We start from the raw sequence: 25,058 nt of genomic DNA on the forward strand, positions 1-25,058 counted from the left end.
TATAAATTTAAGACCTGAAGAGTTTCTTGATAAACAGAAAATACTGTAGAGCTAGTTACTGTTGTTATATGATGCCATGCCCACTTGCTTCCATGATGAACACCATAGGAAGTCATATTTTTCAGAGTATAACTCTGAATCAAGGCTCTATGAATCTTCTGATTTGTTTTTATTACTTGATTGTTTGTAGTAGTTATAGGTCACTCTCTTCTGATCTTGCAGGGTATTTTGAGTTGTCTCATGATCAATGACTTGGATGCTGGCTTAGGAAGATTTGGTATGAGGCAAGTCCTCTTCTTGCCTTGTCAAATTTCTTTAAGCTTATCAACCTGTGTTCGTGACAACACTGCCATGAATTGTTTTCAGGTAACACACAGATGACTGTGAACAATCAAATGGTCGTGGGAACACTCATGAACTTGGCTGATAACCCAACTCGTGTGAGCATTGGACAAGATTGGCAAGATGAGGATGTCGTGAAGAGAATTCCCATCATTGTAACCGGAAATGATTTTTCCACTATGTGGGCACCTTTGATTAGAGATGGACGTATGGATAAGTTTTACTGGTACCATCACATCTCTTTATCTACAAGTGCTTTGTCTGGCTAGCATTTGTGAAATGACTTTTAGCCCTTGATCTTTGCAAAGACCTGCGAAAAATGTAACTTAAAGGAAAAGGTAGATCACTCTCTTGAAGCTTTAATGTTTTCCAGTTTGAGTTTCTGGCTTGATTTTATTTTATTGCATGTGCCTCTCCTGCTGGTTAGTCACCCTATTTGAGGCAGAGGGAAGGATTGACCTTTAGACTGCAGAAAGATGTGTTCCAAGGGTGACATTAGCTTTCTCCAGGCCTCTGTAATATGGCTGATTGTCAGGTGATTGAGACCTGGTCCTCAATTGTATAAATCGTGGATGGACATGCCTGGAAGGTTTACCCAATATTCACAGGTTACTGAAGAGATGAGACACTATTTTCAATGAAATCTGGGTAATGTTATTGCAACGTTGATGGACAATAAGCACACTACTCCCAAGCCCGTAGTCCGAGGTTTAAGCTTCTGTATGCCTAGTTTTCCTGCAGGGGTTCCTCTTTTAGTGACTTGGAGCTTGGTAGGAAGATATTGCTTGCCTTGAAGTAGGAAAGCAGTGCCTGTTTTGAAGTTCATACACCCACCAAGGAGGACAGTGATTCTCACCCATGGCTTCTTGACTCAGCTGTTGTGGAGGCTTCTTTGCGCATTTGACCTCTTGTTTCTGTACATTTTTTTTTCCCAAGAAAAAGATCCTTCCATTAGTTAATAGAACTGTCCATAGGGCTACAAATCACCTCTACTAGAGAGGGCTACATCAAGCGTGGGGAGACTCTCCCAATGAGTAAACAAAATATGTACAATGGGGCTAAATCACAAAATGCGAGGAGGCAAAGGCCACACAGGTGGCCGGTAGTGCCATTTGTGAGCACCCTGGACCATGGTGAAGAAAGGCTTTGGGTGCCAGAGTCGCAGGAAAGCCTCTCTGCGCTCCCGCATGCGGTCGGAGCTGCCTTGAAGTCTCTCAAACTGACCCCTGAGAGTATGAATCTGCTCCAACCAAAAGTCACGAACAATCTCCGCCGGTGGAACAGGGCGAGCCTCGAAGATACGGAAGCAACGGGCCCGTCAAATGAACCAGTGTCGGGCCACAGACGACACACCTCTCTCTCACTGCACCAATCCTCGGGGGTAAGCTCAGTGGTAGGCTGAAGTGTAGGTCGAGTCTCGACCCCCTTGGATGACTGTCATCATGCTAGTGGAGGCTAGCTCAAAATGGAGCGCAGGGCCCGACCAAGCTACAACACCCCAAGTGTACAATCGCACTGTGGAAAGAGCTGGCATCAATCGAAGTACGCGAAGCCAAACTTGCTGTGCCATGGGGCAGTCCCACAGACAGTGACACTGACTCTCCAAAGGATGGCCACAAACTGCACAGGTTGCCGATAAGCCACTATGTACTAGCCAGCTCCCCACTGCTGTAGCTCTGTGTGTAGCTAGCCACTAGAACAAAGTGGCTCGTCTCGGCTGTGTGGAGTCCCACAACCGCTCCCAAAAACGTGACAAGAACTCAGTTGTGAGACCCTCCTCCTGCCAATGAGTGTTGCAGTAAGACGAGAATCTTTTCGTGTTGCCAGTATGTGTCGCCCCAATCGAACAGTGTACTGAAAGAAGGGGATCCTAGGGTGATTGAAACCGGCCCGTAGGGCGGTAGACTTTGGCTTTCACCCGATTCTTTATTTTAACAACTTTAGGACACAAAGGAACTTCACGAATAAACTTGTGACCAGAATTCAACACTTTAAGACATTTCACAAAACTTGGCGAGAAATTGCTGAATTCTTTGTTTTGCGCTCCGATTCGCGTGCCGATCACTTATGTGGATAGCCCGCGAGCTCTCGCACCTACACTGTCACTTTCCCCTTAAATTAGACGAGATTCCTGTCGAGAAATCTCTCTAAATTGTCCTGTACAAGCCACTGATGCTTTCCTGAGGCTCCCCTAGCAAATAAACGATCTGAACGCTTTCATCTAACCCTCGCCAAGTTGTCCAAACCTGTCCATGGCTGTAATAGCAGGTTTTTGACCCAATTTCGCTAGCATAAGGGCGCAAAAATCCCTGAAGGCCAAAAGTACACGTCAAGGACACTTTCCCTTGCGGTATGGAAGCTTTTCACTGAGCAGCAGGTCAATTTCAGCATGCTGTAATTCCCTGTTTTGTCACTGTAGGTGCTCAAAGCCCTGTTTAAGCATCGCACGGCTTTCCCGAGGCTCCCCTGATGATGTCGTGCAGTTTAGGTACGAAACCCTAAACCTGCAGAAAAAAACAGCAGGCTGTAATTTTCTGTTTTGGATCGTTTTGGGCAGAGCGAACATGTCTACACGTGTGTCAGATGCTCTCGCACGCAATGGGACAGTTCCTTCGCATTCCTTTGCGATGGAACTGTGTGTACTGAAGGGGATTAGCAATTAGCTAATCTGGTTCCTGTATAGAAGGCTCTTGCCTTGGCAAACACGCATAAAATCCCTAGAACTGTACATGGTTATCTGAGAAGCCCAACTAGAGGGGCATTACCATATGTGCAAAGGGGAGAGAGAGATGCGGGAGAGCAAATCATCGTGCTACATAGAGCAAGGGAGAAGGCAAGCTTTCCATTAAAGCTGTGATCATGTGCACCCACTACTCTCTCTCACACACACACACACACACACACATTGTAGAGCAAAAATCAGCCCCCTCTCTCAAAATGGGCGCCCCCAGCTGGGATGAGCTTGGCAAGTGCACCTGGAGCCGCCATGTGTTTAGTTTGCCTCTTTTGAGTTAAATTCCTAGTACCCACCAACTTATAAGTGTAGCGAGGGGCCTAAAATGACTTTGAACTGAGCCTAGACACCCTTTTACTGCTTGGATTCCAGAGCCGGTCGGCCCGATCAACTCGTGGCGACAAGGCCTTCCCGTCTGCGGGTGAAACTCTCAGCCGTCGACCGTTTCACACTGGCCATACAATGTCCGACCATTTACAACTTCAAAAAGAGGGTCCCAAAGTTTAAATAAAAATCATCGGAAAGAAACCAACAACTAAGGTTAGCAGTTGCCTCGTCCTCCTGACATACCCCCCTCTTGAAATCGCAAATGTCCTCGATTGTATGCCATATATACATGCCATTGATGATCTTGTGTTGTTAGTACGCTTTTATCATTGCATGTACCCTGCAAGAAAGGTCATAATGCATAGATACAAATGACTTAATGAGACCTTCATACTTTTGTCATTTCCATCTATTATAGAAGTGAACATTATACCTTTAACACTTGAAGAGCGATGCACACTTCTATTATACTGAATCCATATGTACACTTGATGTGCTAGCTCTATCATTACCCCTGTACACGTTGGGTTGGGGCATACGTGGGCTATAACCCAAAGGCCTCAAGGTAAAGCTATATTACATTTGGTGACTCTGACAGTTCATGCTCTTCCATCCACTTTGCATCCGTAGGTGGATAGTTCTTGAACTTCACCAAATAGCTCTTGCAACCTGTCCCTTAACTTTTCTTTCTTTTGGCATGTGCTTCATAAGACTCGGCTGAATCTTCAACTTTCTCTTCTTTTTCAGACTCCTGGGAAGCTGTAGGAGCAAAGGACTGCTTTGCTGGTCTTTTCTTTGACATACCCCTTTTCACATTGCCTTGAAACCCACTGTCTTCTCCCTTCAACAAGGTATGACCAATGTTGGCAGCTTTTATAAGCTGAGTAAGGTAGCCACTTTGTTCTTTGTACAGTGATTTTTGATCTCTTTAGGCAGACCACAAAAATACTTCTCAATCTGCTCTCTCAGTGGCACAAACCGGTAGGAGGTTATTGAGAGCAACGGTTTACAAAATCTCCGGTTGTACTCCTGTAGGCTCTTGCAAGTAGCCGAAGTGAGTTGGTGCCAATCAGTCATGACATTAGCTTCAAATTCATTTGACAGTCACACATATGCAAACATTTGCTTGAAGTATACCCATGTGGCGGGTGCCTGTCCTTGCATCAACAGTGTCATCCACCATGTGAGCGCATTGCCTTTCAAGAGAGTGGTAGCTTTCCTGACCTTAGAGGCCTCTGTAAAATTCCCTCCTGCATAAGCTGTATCAAATTGTTGGAGGAAAGTAAGAGCCTTCGTCTTCTCCTCGAAACCACTGATTGTATCAAACTTTACCGCTGTACCACCTTCTTTGTATGGCTTTTGCTTTTCCAATACTCCCAAATTGTCGTAGGGAAGTATCTGCAACATGACTTGGAGATATTCCATAAACCTAGGATTCTGCACCAATTGAGAAGATCCAACAAGACGTGATGTACCACATCGTAGCCAACAACACCTGGTTGGCCACTACAACTCTGCCTGCCAAAGGGAGCCGTGTCGAACTCCAATGCAACAACTTCCTCCTAAAGACTAATAGATAGGAGGAGGGAAGTAGTGTGTTGCTCAAGGGACAAGTCCAGGCCAACCTGACAACCCAAGTAACGAACTGCAGTCCCTGGGGGAATCCATCTAAAACCTTCACCTGGGGACCCATGAGGCGCAGGAGCACTGCCAACTCAGAAAGCTACTGTCTTCCTCCAGTTGATCAGTGCTCCTGATGCACAACAAAACACCTCAAGAGCCTACTCACACCTGTGCAAATTGGCCTCTTGGACCTCCAAGTACAAGGCTGAGTCAGCAAACTCAGCATCAAGGAGCTCATCTGCCCTAATAGGGAGCGCGAGGCCCTGCAAGTCAACACGTGAGAAGTCAAAAATCTGCTCATCGCCTCAGCATAGAACAGAAGAGGAAGGGGGGGCCTTCTCAAATCTAAGAAGAATCTAATCACCTTAGTTAAGCTTCAAATCTTGTTGATGTATACTTGCTGCCTTTTTTTGTTTTAACTGGGATATCTGAAGAGCCTTTTTGACTTGAGCAAAAACTGTCATCCAATCCTCCTCAAAAATGGTCTGGCTCAGTGATCTTGTCTTTAGTGCACAATATAGTGGTACTAACTTGATATAACCCGAGTTTGGAAACAACTTCAAGAGAAGACAAACACTTGCATGGAGATAGAGAGGCAGACTTTATTGGCTCCTAAGGTAGGTGCCCTGGGTGGGATTCCTTTCTTCATTGATGCTTCGATCAATTTACAATGGCTTCATGTACTCAAAAGGTCCGCTATGCCCACTTTTATAGCTCCTGTTGCCTTCTGAAATCAACTTGCCCTAAGCAAGTAAATTTACAAGATAACAATCTGCTAAAGCATCCACGTAGGATAATGTTGCTAAAAGGAACTGTGTTGAAAAAGTATATGTGTGGGGAGGCTCTGCTGTGCTGCTACATCATACAACGTCAGTTTGCCTCATCACCTTTCACCCACCTCAGCATTTGGTGCAGTACTCGTTTATTTTTCATGTCAGGTGGCTATGGACAGTGGTACTTTCATTGTGTGCCAGATGCAGGCTAGTCTTTGAATTCAAGTTTAACATTTATCAACACATTTTGGAAGAGGTTTGCAATATCATTTGCACTCTCAGAGGAGAGTATCAGTATCTTAGCACAATTCACACTCTCTTCACGAGCACGAAAGCAGAGGATATATCATGTTACATGATTTTTGTTGACATGTCATACTTTTTGTGAGATGAGGATTGGCTAGTCTTTATGTGATTGAGTGTCTCCAAGGTATCTCCTCCTCAATATTTGTTTCTTTAACCTTGTTGCGCATTTCTTACATGCAGTAAGATATGTTTACCTCCAAAGAGAAGAATACATAGTGAAAGCAAGGTTATGTGTCCTCTCTAACAAGGTTTAATAATTTTTTCCCTTACTTTCATCCAGGCAGCCAACTCGTGAAGATATCTTAAACATAGTCGATCAAATGTATCGTAAGGATGGACTATCCAAGATCGAAATTGGAAAGATCATTGACACTTTCCCAAATCAAGGTACTGCTCCTTTTTAGCATCAAACTTCATATGTATTGCATGGAACTTAATTTTTGGCCCTGTTCCATTCATAAAGAGCGTAGAAGATGAGTGTTTAGCTGCAAACATCCTTATACTTATCTCTAAAAGGTGAACTAAGTTCAAGGCTGTACTGTTCTAGGAATGGGTCTGATGTGAGCATGAGCTTTACACCTCGTGGCTCACATTGACCACACTTCTTGAAATTCGAGTAACCAGTGATTGGACCTTTACTGGATTTTCTTGCAGCGCTGGACTTCTATGGTGCTTTGCGTTCCCGCACCTACGACCGCTATATACTGAAGGTGACTGTTGTATTTTTATCCAAATTTATGCATGCAGGTGCGCGAGAGAGCGCGCGCGCACACACGCACATTCAGGCAGGCATGCACATTAGTCATGCATTTATGCATACAATATATATATGCTTTTCTTCTCCATGGGTCAAGGTGTAACACATTTTCGAACCGGCTGTTTTTCTTAGTTATTTCAAATAAAGTAACAATATAGTGAAATACACAAGGCAGATTGATGACAATTTTGTGTGAAGGGGGCTCGATTATAATACCATGGATTTTTAATACTCGTAAAACTTAAGAAAAGGGAAACACACATAGGAGCTTTTCAAGTTTTATTAGCACCTTTGGTGAAAAATTATGCCTCTTGGTCGTAACATGGGTACCCTGTTTGTGTTGTTGCAGTGGGTTGATGGGATTGGAGGTCCAGAAAAACTTGAAGAGAAGCTTTTGCGAAGGAGAAAGGATGAAAAACTACCTGAATTTATTGCTCCAAAGGTGGTGCTGAAGTGCTGACACTTTTGAAATTGAAAGTGCAATATTATAATTAAATATATTTAGTCTGGTGTCTAGGTCAAATGCTTTGCGTTCATTTTCTTAGAACTTGTCAAGATGTTAGAGGATGCCTGAGAACAGAGAGAGCAAAGGGATGGAACAGTTACACCGTGAGTATATTCTGATTTGTGGAGAGACAACATCGTCTCAGTATGACCAGCTAGAATGCTTATGCAAAATATATTCCCTAGACATTTTCCTGACAGTGACCAGCTAGAAACTTCAGGGTAAATTCATTCAGTCTTTTATAACATCAGTTGCCAAACTAAGTTGAACATGGGTACATGTGGACATAGAGCGTGACATCCGTTAAGTTAGCATATATGCCTGTCACCCTCTCTCCAGCTGGCAAGAGAGAGTGTGTAAGCTGCTTGGCCAAAGCGGTGAGACCAGGTGGCCATGAGGATGTTACCATATACATGTGGTAGTGATGTGTGTGAACACACTAGGATCGCCAAGGCATTTTTTCCCTCTTTAGGAGGTTTTTTCCCTCGAGCATTGTATATACGCCCATCACTCTAGGGCTATCTATCTTTCCATTGCATACTAAGTAACACACTCTCTATTGTGTGCCTTGAGCTTCCTTCGTCTTCTCCAAGCTGTGCGCGTTTCTCTGCAACCCTAATTCCAACAACCCTAATTCCAACAACCCTAATTCCAACAATTGGTATCAGAGCAGGTTGCGTCCTCCCGGGCTTAGTCGCCAGCTGCTCCAGCACACGCCTGCTCAAATTTTTGATTCGGGCTCATTTCGGCCTCCGTTTCCACTGCAGGCTACTAGTACTGCACAGGCTATTTTGTCATTTTCTGCAGAATTTCTGTCAGTGCCGTTTTCTGCATAACAGGTGCCTCATAGTCTTCTACGGTTTGTGCTATATAGCACGTGTTGTTCCCGCTCCGTTTCTCCTATTTTCGGGCAGTTTTCACATCAGGTGCAACATTTACCATGGCTGACAACAACATAGATGTGTTCAAGATGTTTACTGCTGAGGACAGGTTGGATGGGGACAACTACCTTATGTGGGCTTATATGATGCAACATGTTCTTGTGTCAAAGGGCGTCTGGAACATTGTGCAGGGCATTGATGTACGTCTTGGTTCTGAGGATGTAGGCGATGTTGAGGATGTTGCAAGTCTTGCTGCAAGGATTGCTGCTATTAGAGTTGTTTTGCCTACGGTAGAACAAGCTCGTTGGGATGTAAAGGATGTGCAGGCTCATGCATTGATTGCGTTGTCTGTGAAGGGCACCATTGTTCCTCACATACGTTCAACAAAATCTGCAAAACGGGCTTGGGATATTTTGGCTGGTCTTTATACAAGTCGCAATGAGGCTAAAATTGCTTTGCTGCGTAAAGAGTTTGAGTCGAAGATTATGCACGAGGAAGATGATATGGACACTTTCCTTGCTAGTGTCAAGGATATCAATGAGCAACTTATTTCTGTAGGTGAAGTCATTTTAGACAGTTTCCTTGTGCAGACTGTTCTTGATGTCTTACCAGATTTCTACGAGACTTTTGCTAGTACTTGGAGACTGATGACCCAAGGAAATCCTGAAGTTGTCAAGTTTGATGCATTATGCACATTGCTGTTGCAAGAGTCACTTTCCAAAAAAAAACAGAACTAGGCAGCGTGCAGTTGAACAGGCTTTTATTGCTTCTCAAAGAAAGGATGGTAATAGCAATGCAACCACTTCTTATGGTTCTGCTACGAGTGGCAAAACTTCTGTTCCTAATGCTTCTGTTGGCAGCAATTTGTCTGGAAATTCTGGTGATAAGGGCAAAAAGAAGATGTGTTGCCATTATTGTAAAGCTAATGATCACTTGATCAAGTCGTGTCCTAAGTTGAAGGCCAAAGAGGCTAAGAAGAAAGAGGGTGGTTCCACTGCAAATGCTTGTTTCACTACAAATGCAGCCATTGTTGAGTCTTCTGTGAAAGGAGACTGTGTTGCTGATGTTGATGCAGAATGGGCTTTTAGCGCAGAGTGCACTTACAATCCTGCTGTCCATGATGCATGCTTGTCAGTTGCTGCAGATTCACATGTGTGGTATTTCGACAGTGTAGGTTTGTTGCGGATCATACTTGCCATCATCAGTATCTGTGGTCACTCTAGGTCCACCAGTGTGCGGCTAGGCCTAGCGCCTATACCGCGGCTTTGTACATCAATGTGGGCATGACTAGAGTGTCAAATTTTGCCTCCAACTATGAGAGCCTTTTGAGCCTCTTGAAGCTGGCATCCATGCCTTGTACCTTCAACTCTTGCGCCTACTTGGAGGTTGGAAGTGTGCCTGGTGGCTCTGTCTCTCTAACATAGCCAATGTAGCATATCCTCATGGGAGCCTGACACGGCGCGGCGGAGTTCCAAGCCAAGACGTGTTGGCCCCAAACATTGACGCCCCTTTTGGTATTTCTTTATTATTGATCTGCAAGAGTACAACTCCCATCGGGTCCAGATCTACAAGAGTACAACTCCCATTGGGTCCAGATCTTCCAGCTTTGCGTCTAGATGCCTGAAAGAATGGCCCTAAAGGCACTTATAAAGAGTACATGGGATGCTGAAAGTAGAGACCCCAAAAGCTATTGTCCTAAAAGCATCTCATCCCAAAAAACTTCTGCTCTTAAAAGCTAGCGCAAAAACTACCCTGAATTAGTGCCGAAAAACGTGGAATTTCGTTTAGCTGCCACATGGCACTTGTCAACGCAAAATCTGGGTATTTGCCACGTCAAGAGGCAACGCAATATTTGGCTCGGGGCCTGAAGGTCACATAGTTGTCCTAGTATCATGCAAATGACTTCAGATGCAATTTCTACATAGAGAAGTCCGGCTTTGACCAAGAGATTGGCTTGAACCATCTTCCTAGGGAGAGCGAATGTGGGACGGGCCAAATGAACGCATTGGACCGATGTGTCTATGACCTCGATGCATAAACCCTAACCCGAAAATCCGTCACATACCACCTTCTAAAATCAAAGCAATCGTTCTCAATTGTAGGATACAAGAAAATGTCCACACTTCTAACATTTATGCAGCTTAAAATCTCACAATTGATCATTCAATCATGCATTCTTGTGTCATCATGCCGTGCATACATAAAAGCTAGTTGTAGACACCTCGGGTGCGTTTGAAAATCTGTCTTATGACCGGCATCTTAGCCAATGCCCGCAAAAGGTCATTGGACCTTGCTTGGATGTCGATCACACACCCAATATCTTAGCCAATGCCTATAAAACGCCATTGGATCTTGTTTGTGGTGCATGCACACACCCAAGATCATAATCTTAATCATAAATTCGTACAACAGAATTCTCAATTCATCTTAATCTATAATCATAGTTCATTCCTTATTCAACCGTCGCTCCTTGAGTAGCATGATTATTGAGATTCAACACCAACTCTTTGTTCTTGGGCTTCAATTGGATAGTTCTCTCAAATCCATAATGTAGAAGTTAACTGGATCTGTAAATGTCTGAACTTGTAGTCAAAGTGATCCGATCATCGGTGTCGATGATGTGTAGGTTCCATTATCCATTTGTGCTTCAGTTTGTGTCCTTTTGGCATATTCTTCAATACCTAATCTTGCAGCTTATCTGGGGAAATAAAGTTTTGCATAGAGCCCGAGTTGAAGAGGATAATGGCATTTTGATCTTTGACTTTTCCCATTGCTTTAATGGTTCATTGGATGCATTGACGGTAGGAACACCTATCAAGTCAAAATCAATCCAACTGAAGGTCGGGACTTCTTATTTCATGTGTTTTCATTTGTGGATGGTCTTTTGTTATTGGGGTTGTCTAGGTAGTCCCAAGCAACATGATCGTGAAGGCCACATTTGCAACACCTTATAGAGAAACTAGGAGCAATTATAGCCTTTAGACATAGGATACATTTTGGTGATCTCACTAGAATCCCTTGCCGTCGAGTAGTTGTGTTGGCCACTGTGCTAGTTTGCGGTTGTTGGAAATCTTGGACGGATGATCGAGGATTTGGGTTTCTTTTTAGGGTTAGGGTTTCTCTTGTGGGAGGAAGCTGTCATGACAGTGAACACTAGTTCTTTCTTCATAATGTGGTAGCCCACTCTTGCATGAGACATAAGCTGCCGCATATTTGATACCACTTTTTCTATACAATAATCTCGTAGTGGAAATGTCACATGACACATCCAACCCTATGTGTCCGTGGACAAGCTAACAACATGATCAGGGTTCAGTCAGTCCAGTCAGTCTAGATTAGAAGTGATCTGGCACTTTTGTGAGTCTTTTCGTAAACCGTGCATGTCCAGTCACTTAGTATAGATGCATATCCTTTGGTTGCACACAACATGATCATAAGCATTCCCATCAGAATCCATCAGAATCAATCAGGGGAATTTTCCAGTGATTTTAGCCTATTTTCCCTATTTTTGACATTTTTCACTTATTAATTTAAGTGACTTCCCAACAAAAGTAGGTAGGGCAATTTTGCTAAGAAAATATATAAGCAAACCAAAGCTAGCACTATTTGGTGGAGAGGCAGCAGGAGCTCCACGCTCAACAGACAACTTCTCAGCAGAACCCCCCGGGCAGGAGACTTAGCGTTTTCAGCCAAGGACAGCCTAGCGTTTTCTCCATTGCAGATCAGCCCCAGCGTTTTGCATGGCAATTAACCCTGCAACAGTTAGACACAGTAGATCAGCCTAGCGTTTTTGCATTTGCAGAATCCCGGCGACAGAAGGACCAAAATTCAGCCCTAGCATTTTTGGTTGCAAATCAGCCCGGCGTTTTGCACCTTTACCGCGACGGAAAGTCAAGGAGCATTAGCGTTTTCAGTTTTCAGCAATTAGTACCCGCAAATCAAGTCTTGAACCTCGTAGATCTCACCTTCCCGCAGCAGTTCCTCGCCGCACGGTCAGTTTCCGCCAGGTTTACAGTTTCAGCCCGGAAAACGCAGATTTCAGCATCTTTTTTTTCAGCGCGTCGTCGTCGCATCGTCGCCATCGACATCGTCATCGTCATCGACATAGAGTCATAATTCAGCAGATAGAAGATTTGCAGATTTCAGCCCATAGCGTTTTTGGACAACAGTAGAAAGATTGCAGATTTTAGCCCTTAGGTCGACTTCGTCATCACCGTCGTCATTGTCGACATAGCCTAGACTTGCATCAGTATCATGCATTCCACTTGTACCAGATTGTGCAATCATAAGTAGACCACTCTCGCCGACGAGAGTGGGGCCTTCGGAGGAGGGTTTTACAACGTCTCTGGTGTCGTATCTCTCTTCTCTCTCTATCTCTCAGTCTCATTCACTTGCACGCACAGTGTCCATTCACTTTGTTTGTGATCATAGCATTCTCTCATTAAGAATGGAAGGCTCTACCTTCCATAAGAACAAAAGGAACCTTGAGCACAGTTCGGAGCACTCATCTTGAGCAAAATGCAAACATTCATTCCGTTGCACCTAACATTGGTATTAGAGCTTTGGCAGTGTTCTGTATCACTCAAGGAAAGAACCACAAGAATCACAAGAATTTTTTTTGCTTGTTGCGGTCGCACGAACCCAAGTTCGCTTGGGTGTGCCGATTCCTATTTGTGTTTTTGAAGAGTGACAGGAATCCCAAGACCCTTGTGTCTCCTTTCACTCATTGAGAGCGGACCGTGCACTTAGCGGCCGGCCAATCGACGTGAGGTGGGTGAGCGCAAGGCCGCCAAGGGGTGCGCCCGCGGAAAAGAGCAGAACTCGGGTGAAGAGAAGATCCTTCTCAAACACAGATTGCAAGCGAAAGAAAACCCGCAAGACCCTCAAGAAACCAAGAACCCCAAGAACCAAGACCCCTAAGAACCCAAGTTCCTCGTGAACTTAAGAACCCAAGACCACAAGAACCCACAAGAACCCGCGACTTCAGAATGGTTATCACTCGAAGCGGAATGGATACTTCGCTTGGAGGTGATGAGCATGAGAGAGGCGAAGAAGAATTTTCCCCACCAAGAGGTTTTTCTCCCCCTTCCCCATCTACGTCAAGGATTGCACTAACTCCTATGGAGGATCTGGAGCAGATGTTTAAGAAAAGGAATTTAGAATGTGAAGCAAGAAACACAGAAAGAAGAGCAGAAAGAAAAGCAGAAATGGAGCGCAGACACCAAGAAAGAATTGCAGCCACCGTAAAAGGAATGAGCGACCAACACATGAAAGAGTTCTTGCAACTCGTTTCTCAAGCGCAGGCACAGGTGCAAGAGATTCGGGAAAAGGAGACTCTCTCAGTCTCTTCTTCTTCAAAGCATGATACACAGGATTTGCATGACTATGAGAAGCATGATGAATTGAATGATAATGATAAGCATGATGACAAGCATGATGATGATTTGAATGACAATGATTTGCATGATGATTTGGATGTTAATGATGATGTTAGGTGTAGCGGAATGGTTGTTTGCGCTTTGCTCAAGATGAGTGCTCCGAACTGTGCTCAAGGTTCCTTTTAGTTCTTATGGAAGGGAGAGCCTTCCGTTCTTAATGAGAGAATGCTATGATCGCGAACAAAGTGAATGGACAATGTGCGTGCAAGTGTATGAGACTGAGAGATAGAGAGAAGAGAGATACGACACCAGAGACGTTGTAAAACCCTCCTCCGAAGACCCCACTCTCGTCGGCGAGAGTGGTCTACTTATTGATTGCACAAAGTGGTACAATGACAATGCAATGGACTGATGCAATCTGGGACTATGCCGGTGACGACGACGGGGATGACGACGACGACTTTAGGGCTGAAATCTGTGGTCTTCTATCTGCTGAATTTCGGGGCTGTTTCGGTGGCTGAAAATGATTGTTTTGGCTGCGTTTTCGAGGGCTGAAAATGATTATCTTCTGCAACCAACTAGGGCTGAATCTGTTGCTGTGTTTAACTGCTGAAAACGCTGCCTCTTCAGCTACGGAATGGGCTGAAAACCAAAACGCTGGCAGATCTGAAAAACGCTAGCAAAATCTGGGCAAATTTGGAACTGTTGCTGGCGTTAGTGAATGCTGATGCAAACGCTAGGGAAGTGGTAATGATTGCGATCATGGGAATGCTGAAATCGCCAAGATGGGAAGGTGCTGAAGATGTTCAAAACGCTAGGGGTGGGGAGGTGCTGAAGAGGTTTAAAAACGCTGGGGGTACTGATGGGGGTTCCTGCTGAGAAGGTGCCTGTTGAGCGGGAAGCTCCTGTTGCCTCTTCTGCCATTGAGTGCTAACTTGGGTTTGCTTATATACAAACTTAGCAAAATTGCCCTACCTACTTATGTTGGAAAGTCACTTAAATTAATAAGTGAAAAATGTCAAAAATAGGAAAAATAGGCTAAATGCACTGGAAAATTCCCCTGATGAAATTCGATGGATTCTGAAGGGAATACTGATGATCATGCTATGTGCAACCAGAGGATATGCATCTATGCTAAGTGACTGGGCATGTACGGTCTACGAATAGACTCACGAAAGTGCCAAATCACTTCTAATCTAGACTGACTGGACTGATTGAACCCTGTTATGCTATAGCTTGTCCACGGACACATAGGGTTGGATGTGTCACGTGATAGATGAGCATGATCAAGATGTGATTTCTCACAAGCATGATGATTTGCATGAAGATGACGTGATTGTTCACAAGGATGATGTGTTAGTGGATGCTTTTTCTAGCGAACCTAACCTCGTTGTAGATTTGATCAATCACGAAAAACCGATCTTGGCTTTCGAGTCAAGGTCCAAAGAACCCCCACAGTACGATTCGATCCCTCAGGAAGAAGCGATCTTGGCTCTCGAGCTTAGGTCCAAAGAACCCTCACAGGAAGTATTATGTGTTCGCATGATTGATCGCACGCATTGTTCGAATGTTTCATTCGTGATCGTTTCATGTATTTTAGTTAGTATCGTTATGTGATCCCTTTTCCTAGGCATGACATATTGTATATTGAGCACGTTTCTCTCATGGATGAGCACGAATGTATGCGGATTTCTCATGAAAAGCTGAAAAGTATATATGTAAGGAAATCTCATTCCATGTCTCTTCCTTGGCATGACACAGTTTCCGAACGAGCACATGAAAGTATGAGCACCAAGCATAGGCATTTCCGTTGTGATTTGCCACAGTTTATTGCTCTAGATCATAAGAGAAAGATTCGATCTCATTGTTTGCATGTGTTTGATGAACGGGTTGTCACTCCGTCTCTATGTTCATCTACATTGCATACACAATCTTTAGAGAAGACAAGATTTTTTTCACTCACTTTACATGGAATAGGTATGTTCATGGTTTTGTGTTGGAAATGGTTTTGAGGAATTTTCAGCCATGGAGATTCTTGAAGAAGAAAGAAGCATGACTCTAGACGAAGTTGAAGCATTGAAGGAGCCACAGAAGACTTTGTGTCACTTTCGGCGTGGCCCAAAGAAGCAAGCGTTTCAGACCTTTATGAAGTTCAAGTACCGCACGACCCACACATCAGAGTGGGCCGGCGAAGAGTCCCTTCCAAGATTCCGGATGTCATTGGCGATCTCCCTCGACGCCACATAGTTCGGTACCAGTACCTCACTTTGAAAAGGAGGGGATGTCACGTGACATCCATCCTGTGTCCATGGACAAGCTAACAGCATGATCAGGGTTCAGTCAGTCCAGTCAGTCTAGATTAGAAGTGATCTTGCACTTTTGTGAGTCTATACGTAGACCGTGCATGTACAGTCACTTAGTATAGATGCATATCCTCTGGTTGCACACAACATGATCATAAGCATTCCCATCAGAATCAGTCAGGGGAATTTTCCAGTAATTTTAGCCTATTTTTCCTATTTTTGACATTTTTCACTTATTAATTTAAGTGACTTCCCAACAAAAGTAGGTAGGGCAATTCTGCTAAGAAAATATATAAGCAAACCAAAGCTAGCTCTATTTGGCAGAAGAGGCAGCAAGAGCTCCACGCTCAACAGGAAACTTCTCAGCAGACCCCCCCCCCCCCCCCCCCCCCCGGCAAGAGAGTTAGCGTTTTTAGCCAAGGACATCTTGGCGTTTTCTCCGTTGCAGATCAGCCCTAGCGTTTTGCATGGCGATCAACTCGGCAACAGTTAGACACGGCAGATCAGCCTAGCGTTTTTGCATTTGCAGAATCCCCGCGATAGAAGGACCAAAATTCAGCCCTAACGTTTTTGGTTGCAGATCAGCCCTGGCGTTTTGCACCTTTACCGCGACGGAAAGTCAAGGAGCATTAGCGTTTTCAGTTTTCAGCAGTTAGTACCTGCAGATCAAGTCCCGAACCTCGCAGATCTCACCTTCCCGCAGCAAATCCTCGCCGCACGGTTAGTTTCCGCCAGGTTTACAGTTTCAGCCCGGAAAACGCAGATTTCAGCATCTGCGTTTTCAGCGCGTCGTCGTCGCATCGTCGCGATCGACATCGTCATCGACATAGAGTCAAAATTCAGCAGATAGAAGATTTGCAGATTTCAGCCCATATCGTTTTTGGACAGCAGTAGAAAGATTGCAGATTTCAGCCCTTAGGTCGACTTCGTAATCACCGTCGTCATCATCGACATAGCCTAGACTTGCATCAGCCTCATGCATTCCATTTGTACCAGATTGTGCAATCATAAGTAGACCACTCTCGCCGACGAGAGTGGGGCCTTCGGAGGAGGGTTTTACAATGTCTCTGGTGTCGTATCTCTCTTCTCTCTCTATCTCTCAGTCTCATTGGCTTGCGGGCACAGTGTCCATTCACTTTGTTTGTGATCATATCATTCTCTCATTAGGAACAGAAGGCTCTACCTTCCATAAGAACAAAAGGAACCTTGAGCACTGTTCAGAGCACTCATCTTGAGCAAAGCGCAAACATTCATTCCGCTGCACCTAACAGGAAAAGGCCCGTAATGTGCTTCTCAATCTGTTCTGCAAAAGTAATTTCTTGAAAGGTGGAAATAGGCAGATAAGTGTCCGAAAATTTTTGGTTGTAATTTGGAAGAGTGTCTGAAGGGTACATCCTGAGAGCAGACCATGCTGCAATTATATCCACTTCGAATGTCTCATCAAGAAAGCTTGGGTAGAAAGTGAGCTTGAAGTCATGCTAGGTCTTTGGATTGTCCGGTTTCTTGGTAAGGGCAACCCACCAACTATCTTTAAGAAAGGAAGTGACCCGTAGCAACTTGGATTCTTCTATAAAATTCCCGTTATTGAACAAGAGGTCTAAGTATTGTAAGAACTTGAGAGCATTGTGGGAATCTTGGATGCCTGAGAAGGTCAAGAATTTAACCTTAGCACAACCATCCTTGAAAGGTTTTGGGTGTGATTCTGTCAGCGGAGGTGCTGAGTAATAATAATAATGGTGATGGTGTCCATGCATTGCATAAGTGGGTGGAGTTGGTGGTGGGGGTGCATTGGGAATCTGTAGCGATTCTTTGGAAACCACAAGCAGTCGTTCTCGTGAAGCCATGTTCTTGAAAATGCCTCCTAGAAACTGAGAGACATCTCCAAAGTTCTGTTGTGAAGAAGTAATCAGGTAATTTCGGGGAGGATCAGAGAAGTAAATCTAGGAATGTTGGGGTGCCATAATAGGGTTAGTGGGGGGATTCAAGCGCAAAGCTTCCAAATCAATCCTGTAAGCCATTGGCTTCTGTTTTTGTTGTTTTGCCAAATATACCAAGTGTCGTACCACATATTGGGCATGTGTCTTGTCAGGGAGCCTCTCGGTGGATGGGCTGAGTGGTGAGTGGATCTCCTCCTTCAATAGTGTGATCTCTTGATCGTCCATGCATGTCGATAGGATCTTGGGTTCTTCATGGCTTATGCCCCTTAAGACAAAGCGATGAAGACTGTAGTGTGCCCGATGTGCGATGGACTAAGGGTACTGAGTCCAAGGCAGGGTAAGATAACTTGCTCTGTCTCCTCTTAAACGACTGGTATGCTTTCAAAAAAGCATATGTCTAAAGCTTTGATACCATTGTAATCACGTCCAACGAGAGATAACCGCAATCTACACACTTGACAACACTTTAGTAATTCAATACAACTTGAAAATAGAAAAGAGAAAAGATGACAAGGCGCGGCGGTAGGTCCGGGGCAGGGTTAGATAACTTGCTTGTATGCTCTTGAAGGACCGGTATGCTTTGAGAAAAGCACACGACTTAATCTCTAACACCACTGTAATCACGTCCAGCAAGTGGTCGGACAGAAACACAGAGATAACCGCAATCTACACACTTGACAACACTGTACTTCAAAACAACTTGAAACGAGAAAACAGAAAAGATGACACGGCGTGGTGGAGTTCCGAGCCAAGACGTGTTGGCCCCAAAGATTGGCGCCCCTTTTGGTATTTCTTTATTGTTGATCTACAAAAGTACAATTCCTGTTTGGTCCCGATCTTCGAGCTTTACATCCAGATGCTTGAAAGAATGGCCCTAAGGTCACTTGTAAAGAGTACATGGGATGCTAAAAGCAGAGCCCCCAAGAGCTATTGTCTTAACAGCATCTTATCCCAAAAACTTCTGCTCCTAAAAGCTAGCACAAAAACTGCCCTGAATCAATGTCAGAAAACACGAAAATTCGTACAGCTGCCACGTGGCACTTGTTAGCACGAAATACAAAAATTTTCCACATTAGCCTGTCAGCTTAAAATCAAAAATCTTCCACATGAGCAATCAATGCGATATTTAGCATGTCCGTACAGTATCTACTACATCATCTGTTGTTTACACAAGGTCTCCTGCTTAGTTTTATTATAGGCCCCATCGTATGGGCTCCTAGTTGTTGGTAAAAAAATTTTCTTCTTCTTCTTCTTCTAGATTTTAGGCCTCTCGAACGGGATCTGCAAAACATAATCAAGTTAGTTTGGGACCTGAAGGTCACGTAGTTGTCCTTGTAGCATGCATTTGACTTCAAACGCAATTACTACACAGAGGATTCCGGCTTTGACCAAGAGATTGGCATGGACCACCTTCATAGGGAGAGTGAATTTGGGACGGGCCAAACGAATGCATTGGGCCGATGGGTCTATGACCCTAACCCCAAAACCCGTCACAACAGACTTCTTGTCTAGGAGCAGAAGCTATGCATGGATAGCTATTGTACATTTGGCAAGCTATTACCTTGGGCTTCGCATATTTTTTGGGAGATTGTGATTGGCCAACAGTATCCTGATGGTGGTGTTTGCTTTCCTATGGGATCACGTTGGCGACATTGTGTACGTGGCCATTGTACATTAGTGCAAGGCAGAGCTATGTGGATTTCTTTTGCGATTGATGATTGTTTGGTATGAAAGATGTGTATCTGTGTCTCTACTTCAGGTCGTGAGAGTTTTGGCAACAGCTTGTGGATGTATTGCCTATTGTGGAATCATGGATTGTTTGGGGAGATTTCAACAATGTAGAGACCTTTGAGGATTGGCGGGCAGTTATGACACCTACTTTGCCATCTATTGAGCCCTTTAGCCAGATGCTTGGGATAGATTCCTTTTTCTAGTTTCTGGCATAGATCCTTGGCATGTTCCATCCTTGACTCACACTTTGTAGTCCTTGCTGTCTAGTTACTGGCACAGATCCTTGGCATGTTCCATCCTTGACCCACACTTTGTTGATTTCAGAAGATAGTTGGGTCGCTTGCGAGAGCGATTCAGATAGATATTTACATTGGATCCTGGGCAGCATCTCATGGTGGGATAGTTACGATTTGGCCTACTACAATGCTATCTGATCATGCCGCAATTTCTTTCCATTTGAGATTTCAGACTTCTTGTATGGCTAGACAAGGATCAAGCATCCTGAATCGCTGTTGCATGATGCTCTTTTGTCTCAGATGATTGAGGATGTTTGGTCGCTCGCCGCTTCTACAGATCCAACAATTCATTTGGTTGCATGCATTATCGCGACTTCTCAGGCGTGCGGAAAGGCAGCTAGGATGCGGCAACGAGCTCTGTTTCGTAGGGAGAGGAAGTTATAGGACTGTTTGGGATGCATGCGAAGACAGTTTGAGGTGTTTTCAGAAGAAGGGTTCCTGGGAGAGGACGAGATTAATACCAGAGAGACTCTTAGCCACATTTAGATAGAAAAATCTGACTTCTCCTATCATACTACGGTATTGGCTTGGATATCCGCCGCGCTTCAGCCCGTCCGCTTCAGCTTCGCACTCCCATTCCTTCCGCATCGCTCCCCCCGCCTCCTCCCCCCGGGTCTTGCTTGGCTGAAATCGTCAGTATTTTCGGCGTTCTCGGGGTGCTCAGCCAGCAGAGGGCCACCACTCGTCATCGTCTCTTCGCCCTTCTCCACGGCAATAGACACTGATGGAGGCTCATGCTCCACCTCAAAGGGACTCTCAGGAAGCACCCTCGCCTGAACCCGCAAAGCCCACCATCCGACTTGCTCTTTCGCCTAGAGAGCAAGCGAGCCTCGCAGCAGAGGTGGAACGCCTTCAGGCGACTTCCATCATCTGCAAGATTCTCGGCACGAGACCCAGCAGAGGAGAGGTGCGCAATCTTCTCCAGGCCCGCCTCCTCGCTGAGGTAGGCAAGATCTTGGATGTTCAGTTCCTCGCACACGGCTACTTTCAGATAGAGTTCGAGACCCCTGAGATGGCATCCAAGGTCATCGTGATGAGTCCCTTGGCCATCAGAGCAATTCGAGCCCACTTTCGACAGTGGAGGCACGGTTTCCATCTAGCTACAGATGTTCTGGTAGAGGAGGCAGACCTCCCCATCTCCGTTTGCTTTCCCGGTTTGAGGAGGGTGTACCTGCCACTCTTGTCCAGGATAGGCTGAGAGATTGGGACTGTCCTGGAGACACCTCGCACGGCAGCCTCTGTAGCTGCCATGGCGGCCGACATCCCCTTAGTATGTGTTTTGGTTCGGGACACCCACTCTCTCCTGAAGGTCTTCCTACTACCTAGGGTGAGTTTGGGTTGGTTCTGTCAGAGCGTGAAGTATTCGGGTTCCCGAATGAGTGTTTCATTTGCATACAGATGGGCCATTTGGCAAAGGCCTATCCTAGATGGAGACCTCAACCCACAGCGCAGGCGTAGCCTCCCAAGGTTGAGTAGGCCCAGCAGCCAGACACAAGACGCACAGGCTAGTACCTCGACAAAGAACAACGATCAGACAACTGACGGTTGGCAGCAGGTACTTGGCCGCCGAAAGGGGAGGGCTCGCTCCATTGCTCCCCCATGGTGGCCAACCTTCTGCAGCTCAGCAGCATTGGGTTCCGATTGGGAACCGTTTTGACCCCCTTCAGCAGGACCTGCCTAAGGAGGCCTCGTCCACTTCAGTTCCTCCACCTCCTCCTCATCCGCTGCCGCTCCGCCTCCCCCACCTCCTTCCCCTCCCCACCTCCACCTCCGCCTCCCATCCCTCCCCTCTCCTCGATGGGGCTTACAACCTCATCTCCCGACCCCTCCGCCACTCCTCAGGCTCAGAAGACTAGACACATGTTTTCCGCGAGGCAATCTCTTGGTAGTGCTTTCGCCACGAGCCGAGTAGCTCGAGAGGGACTTCCCCACCTGAGGCCGCCTTTTGTGGTGCAGACTTCTCCCTTTGCAGCAATCCCTAGAGGTTTGACTTGTTTCGATATTCGCAGACGCTGGGACTTCTTCGGCTACAACTTGACACGTTTCCTGGGCGACTCTTCTCCTGACTTGGAGGAGGCTTGCTTTCGAGTCCACGTCCTCTTCTTAGCAGCTGTAGCAGTCCCTAGAGGTTTGACTTGTTTCGACATTCGCAGACGCTGGGACTTCTTCAACTACAGCTTCACACGTTTCCTAGGTGACTCTTCTCTTGACTGCGAGGAGGCTTGCTTTCGAGTCCATGTCCTCTTCTTAGCATCTAGAGGCACTGAGGCTCTGGACACAGCAGTCTGTTTCTCCTTTTCGTTGTGCGGCAAGGATTTTACAGAGTGGACCCAACACACTGTTCTTGATTGGCTCCAGATTCAGGCTACTGAGTTCTCACACCACATAGGGGACTTAGGAGTGACAAATTTGGTGCAAACACTTTGGCCTCTTGCCAAGTTCAGCGTGACGCCTCCAGATGCAGCGGGTTGCAGGCACATGGTGGTGCATGTGCTTGCTGACACTCAGAGCCCTCCTTGTTATATTTTTGTTCATGAGGTTTCGTGGACAGAGGATGTAGCCCTTCAGACTGCACGCTCGGCTTGGGCCTTGGTGGGGCAGTCACTCCTTTCGCGCTTGTCTAGAGGTCGTTCCGATGCAGATTACTCCCCATCCAAACCGGCCTCAAAGATAGCGAGGTTGGTTGTTGTGGCAGCATCTATTTTCTCTCACTCACTCCATGAGGATCATCTCATGGAATGTGCAGGGACTTGGAGGACCCCAGTTTCAGCATCAGAGAGGTCGGTTGCGTTAGGAGCTCCAGAGATGCCTTGTGGGTGGTGAGATTGACATTGTTATGCTACAAGAGCATCATTTTTGTGAGAGCCTCATTAGACGGTGTGATCAGATTTTGCGTGGTCACTATGAGACTTTTTGGTCAGCTGCATTTGGACATGGAGGCATCTAGGGAGGGATATGTATGACTATTGCGGATTCTTTGCAACAGCCCATTGTGGGCAGAGGGATTATTGTGCTAGGCAGGGCTCAGTGGATCACTATGCAGGTTCAGGGTTGCCTCGTGGGCTTCCTGAACATCTATGCGCCCAATGTGGCGAGTGCACGTGCAGAGTTTTGGTCTCAGATTGTTCAGTCTCTGCCACAGGCAGAGCAATGGTGCATTGGGGGTGACTTCAACATGTTGGAGAACCCCTTGGATAGGATTGGAGGTAGCCATACTACTGTGCATGGAGTTGAGTTGGCAGCTTGGGAGAGGTTTTGTATGACTTTGCGGGTTTCAGATGTGTGGCAGCATTCTAACTTTGTGAGGTCCCCCAGACAGCCTGGCCTTTTCGTTCGGACTGAAGAGTGGGAGGAGTGAATCTATCTCGGATAGATCGCTTCTACACTAGTGACCACTTCTATGACTTGGGTGGGACAATTTGCATTCTGGCTGGGACTTCCTTTTCGGACCATGTACCAGTGATCCTCACAGTGACAAATAGACAAAGAAGGTCTTGTTGGGCTCTGCGCTCAGAGAGCGAGTGACAGTGTGACATGGGCTTTCTTTTAGGCAGTGGGACCTTGGCATGCGCATGCCAAGGTCAGCCAGTTGAGGAGGCCCTACGGGTCAGTTGCTTTAGAGCCTGAGGACTCGAGAGCAATAGCTACTGGCTTTTACCGTGACTTACTTGCAGAGCAGAGCCTCAGTCAGAGAGTCAGGATGCATGCAGAGAGCAGGTTTGGGCACAAATGCCTTGTCTTGTGATTGAGGAGATGCGCCAGAGGCTTGAGCTGCCTCTTCAGCTAGAGAAACTTCACACGGCACACGGCTCTCAGAGCACTTCCACGTGGTAGCTGTCCAGGAGAGGATGGTTTGACTCCCAGTTTTTTCTTAGAGTACTAGGACTTGCTTGGCTCAAATCTTTGCAACGCTTTTCAATACATCTTGCACACAGGAGAGATGCCTGACAGCATGAGTGAAGGTCATATCCACCTCATTCCCGAGGAGGATGGCTCCTTGGATGAGATTTGACAGTGTTGGCCCATCACCATCCTTAACTCAACCTACAAAATTCTTGCCAAGGCTCTAAGTTTGAGTATTCAGCCACTACTGGAGAGCATTATACATGGGACACAGACTGGTTTTGTCAAGGAGCGTAGTATCCTTGACAACATCTTTACTTTCTGGGAGGCTTTTGCCTCGCTCTCCTCCGTGGTGAGGATCTGGTGATACTTCTTCTCGATTTTAAGAAGGCTTATGATGATAGAGTTGACAAGACTTTTTGGAGGGCACTCTACGTAGGATGGGCTTCTCTGATGCTTGGATCAAAGGTGTGTCAGCTATGTACAGACGGGCACACAGTCAGGTACTTGTGGCAGGTGGTAGAGGAGACCACTTCATGCTCACATGTTCGGTCAGACAGGGCTTCCCCCTTGCCCCCTTCCTCTTTCTGTTCTATGTTGAGGTGATGATCAGATTTCTAGTTTTACAGCAGGTTGGTCTACTAGGTTTAGCGCTCCCTATTCGGGGCGACGAGTTACTGGATATTAAGTTTGTAGACGACTCAGTTATGTACTTGGAGGGCCAGGCCAACCTTCACAGCTGTGAGAAGGCTCTTGAGACCTTTTGTTGTGCATCAGGCGCATGGATCAACTGGAGAAGGTCAGTGGATTTCTCAGTTGGTAGTGCTTCTACGCCTTATTGGTTGCTAGGTGAGGGTTTCTGGTGGATTCCCCCAGGGACTGTAGTTCGGTACTTGGGTTGTCAGGTTGGTTTGGACTTGTCTCTTAAGTAGCAGAGTGCTCCCCTCCTTCTGTCCATCAGGAGGAAGCTGTTACATTGGAGCTCGGCACGACTCTCTTTGGCAGGCAGAGTTGTACTGGCCAACCCGGTGTTGTTGGCTACTATGTGGTACATTACATCTTGTTGGATTTGCTCGAGTTCGTGCATCAGCCAGGTGGAGAGGCTGATCAGGAATTTCCTTTGGTCAAGGCGCGACACTTAGATAGCCCGGGCCAAAGTGGCGTGGCAGATTATCACTCTTCCTTGTTCTTAGGGGGGGCTGAGGGGGATCATAGACCCAACACTGCAGAGTGGAGCCCTTCTTGGGAAGTTTGTTGTCGGAGGATTGCTTCCAGGGGTGGAGCCCTTGAAGGAGTTTTTGCTTCAGCGGCTTAGTGCTTGA

General features: G+C 45.9%; 1 protein-coding gene across 1 annotated transcript in view; it reads left to right on the plus strand.

The window, feature by feature from the left end:
- The window catches only part of LOC147464855 (ribulose bisphosphate carboxylase/oxygenase activase, chloroplastic-like), a 61,688-nt gene that overhangs the window by 20,503 nt on the left and 16,127 nt on the right, over nucleotides 1-25,058 (plus strand). The window contains exons 4-8 of the mRNA XM_086516913.1: nucleotides 223-277; nucleotides 367-568; nucleotides 6,386-6,492; nucleotides 6,760-6,815; nucleotides 7,212-7,304. Of these exons, the coding sequence (XP_086373039.1) occupies nucleotides 223-277; nucleotides 367-568; nucleotides 6,386-6,492; nucleotides 6,760-6,815; nucleotides 7,212-7,304 (513 nt within the window). The remainder of the gene's footprint in view (nucleotides 1-222; nucleotides 278-366; nucleotides 569-6,385; nucleotides 6,493-6,759; nucleotides 6,816-7,211; nucleotides 7,305-25,058) is intronic.

The sequence above is a fragment of the Adiantum capillus-veneris genome, chromosome 1, assembly GCF_014529385.1.
Source record: "Adiantum capillus-veneris isolate H3 chromosome 1, ASM1452938v2, whole genome shotgun sequence".
NCBI classification, from domain to species: domain Eukaryota; kingdom Viridiplantae; phylum Streptophyta; class Polypodiopsida; order Polypodiales; family Pteridaceae; genus Adiantum; species Adiantum capillus-veneris.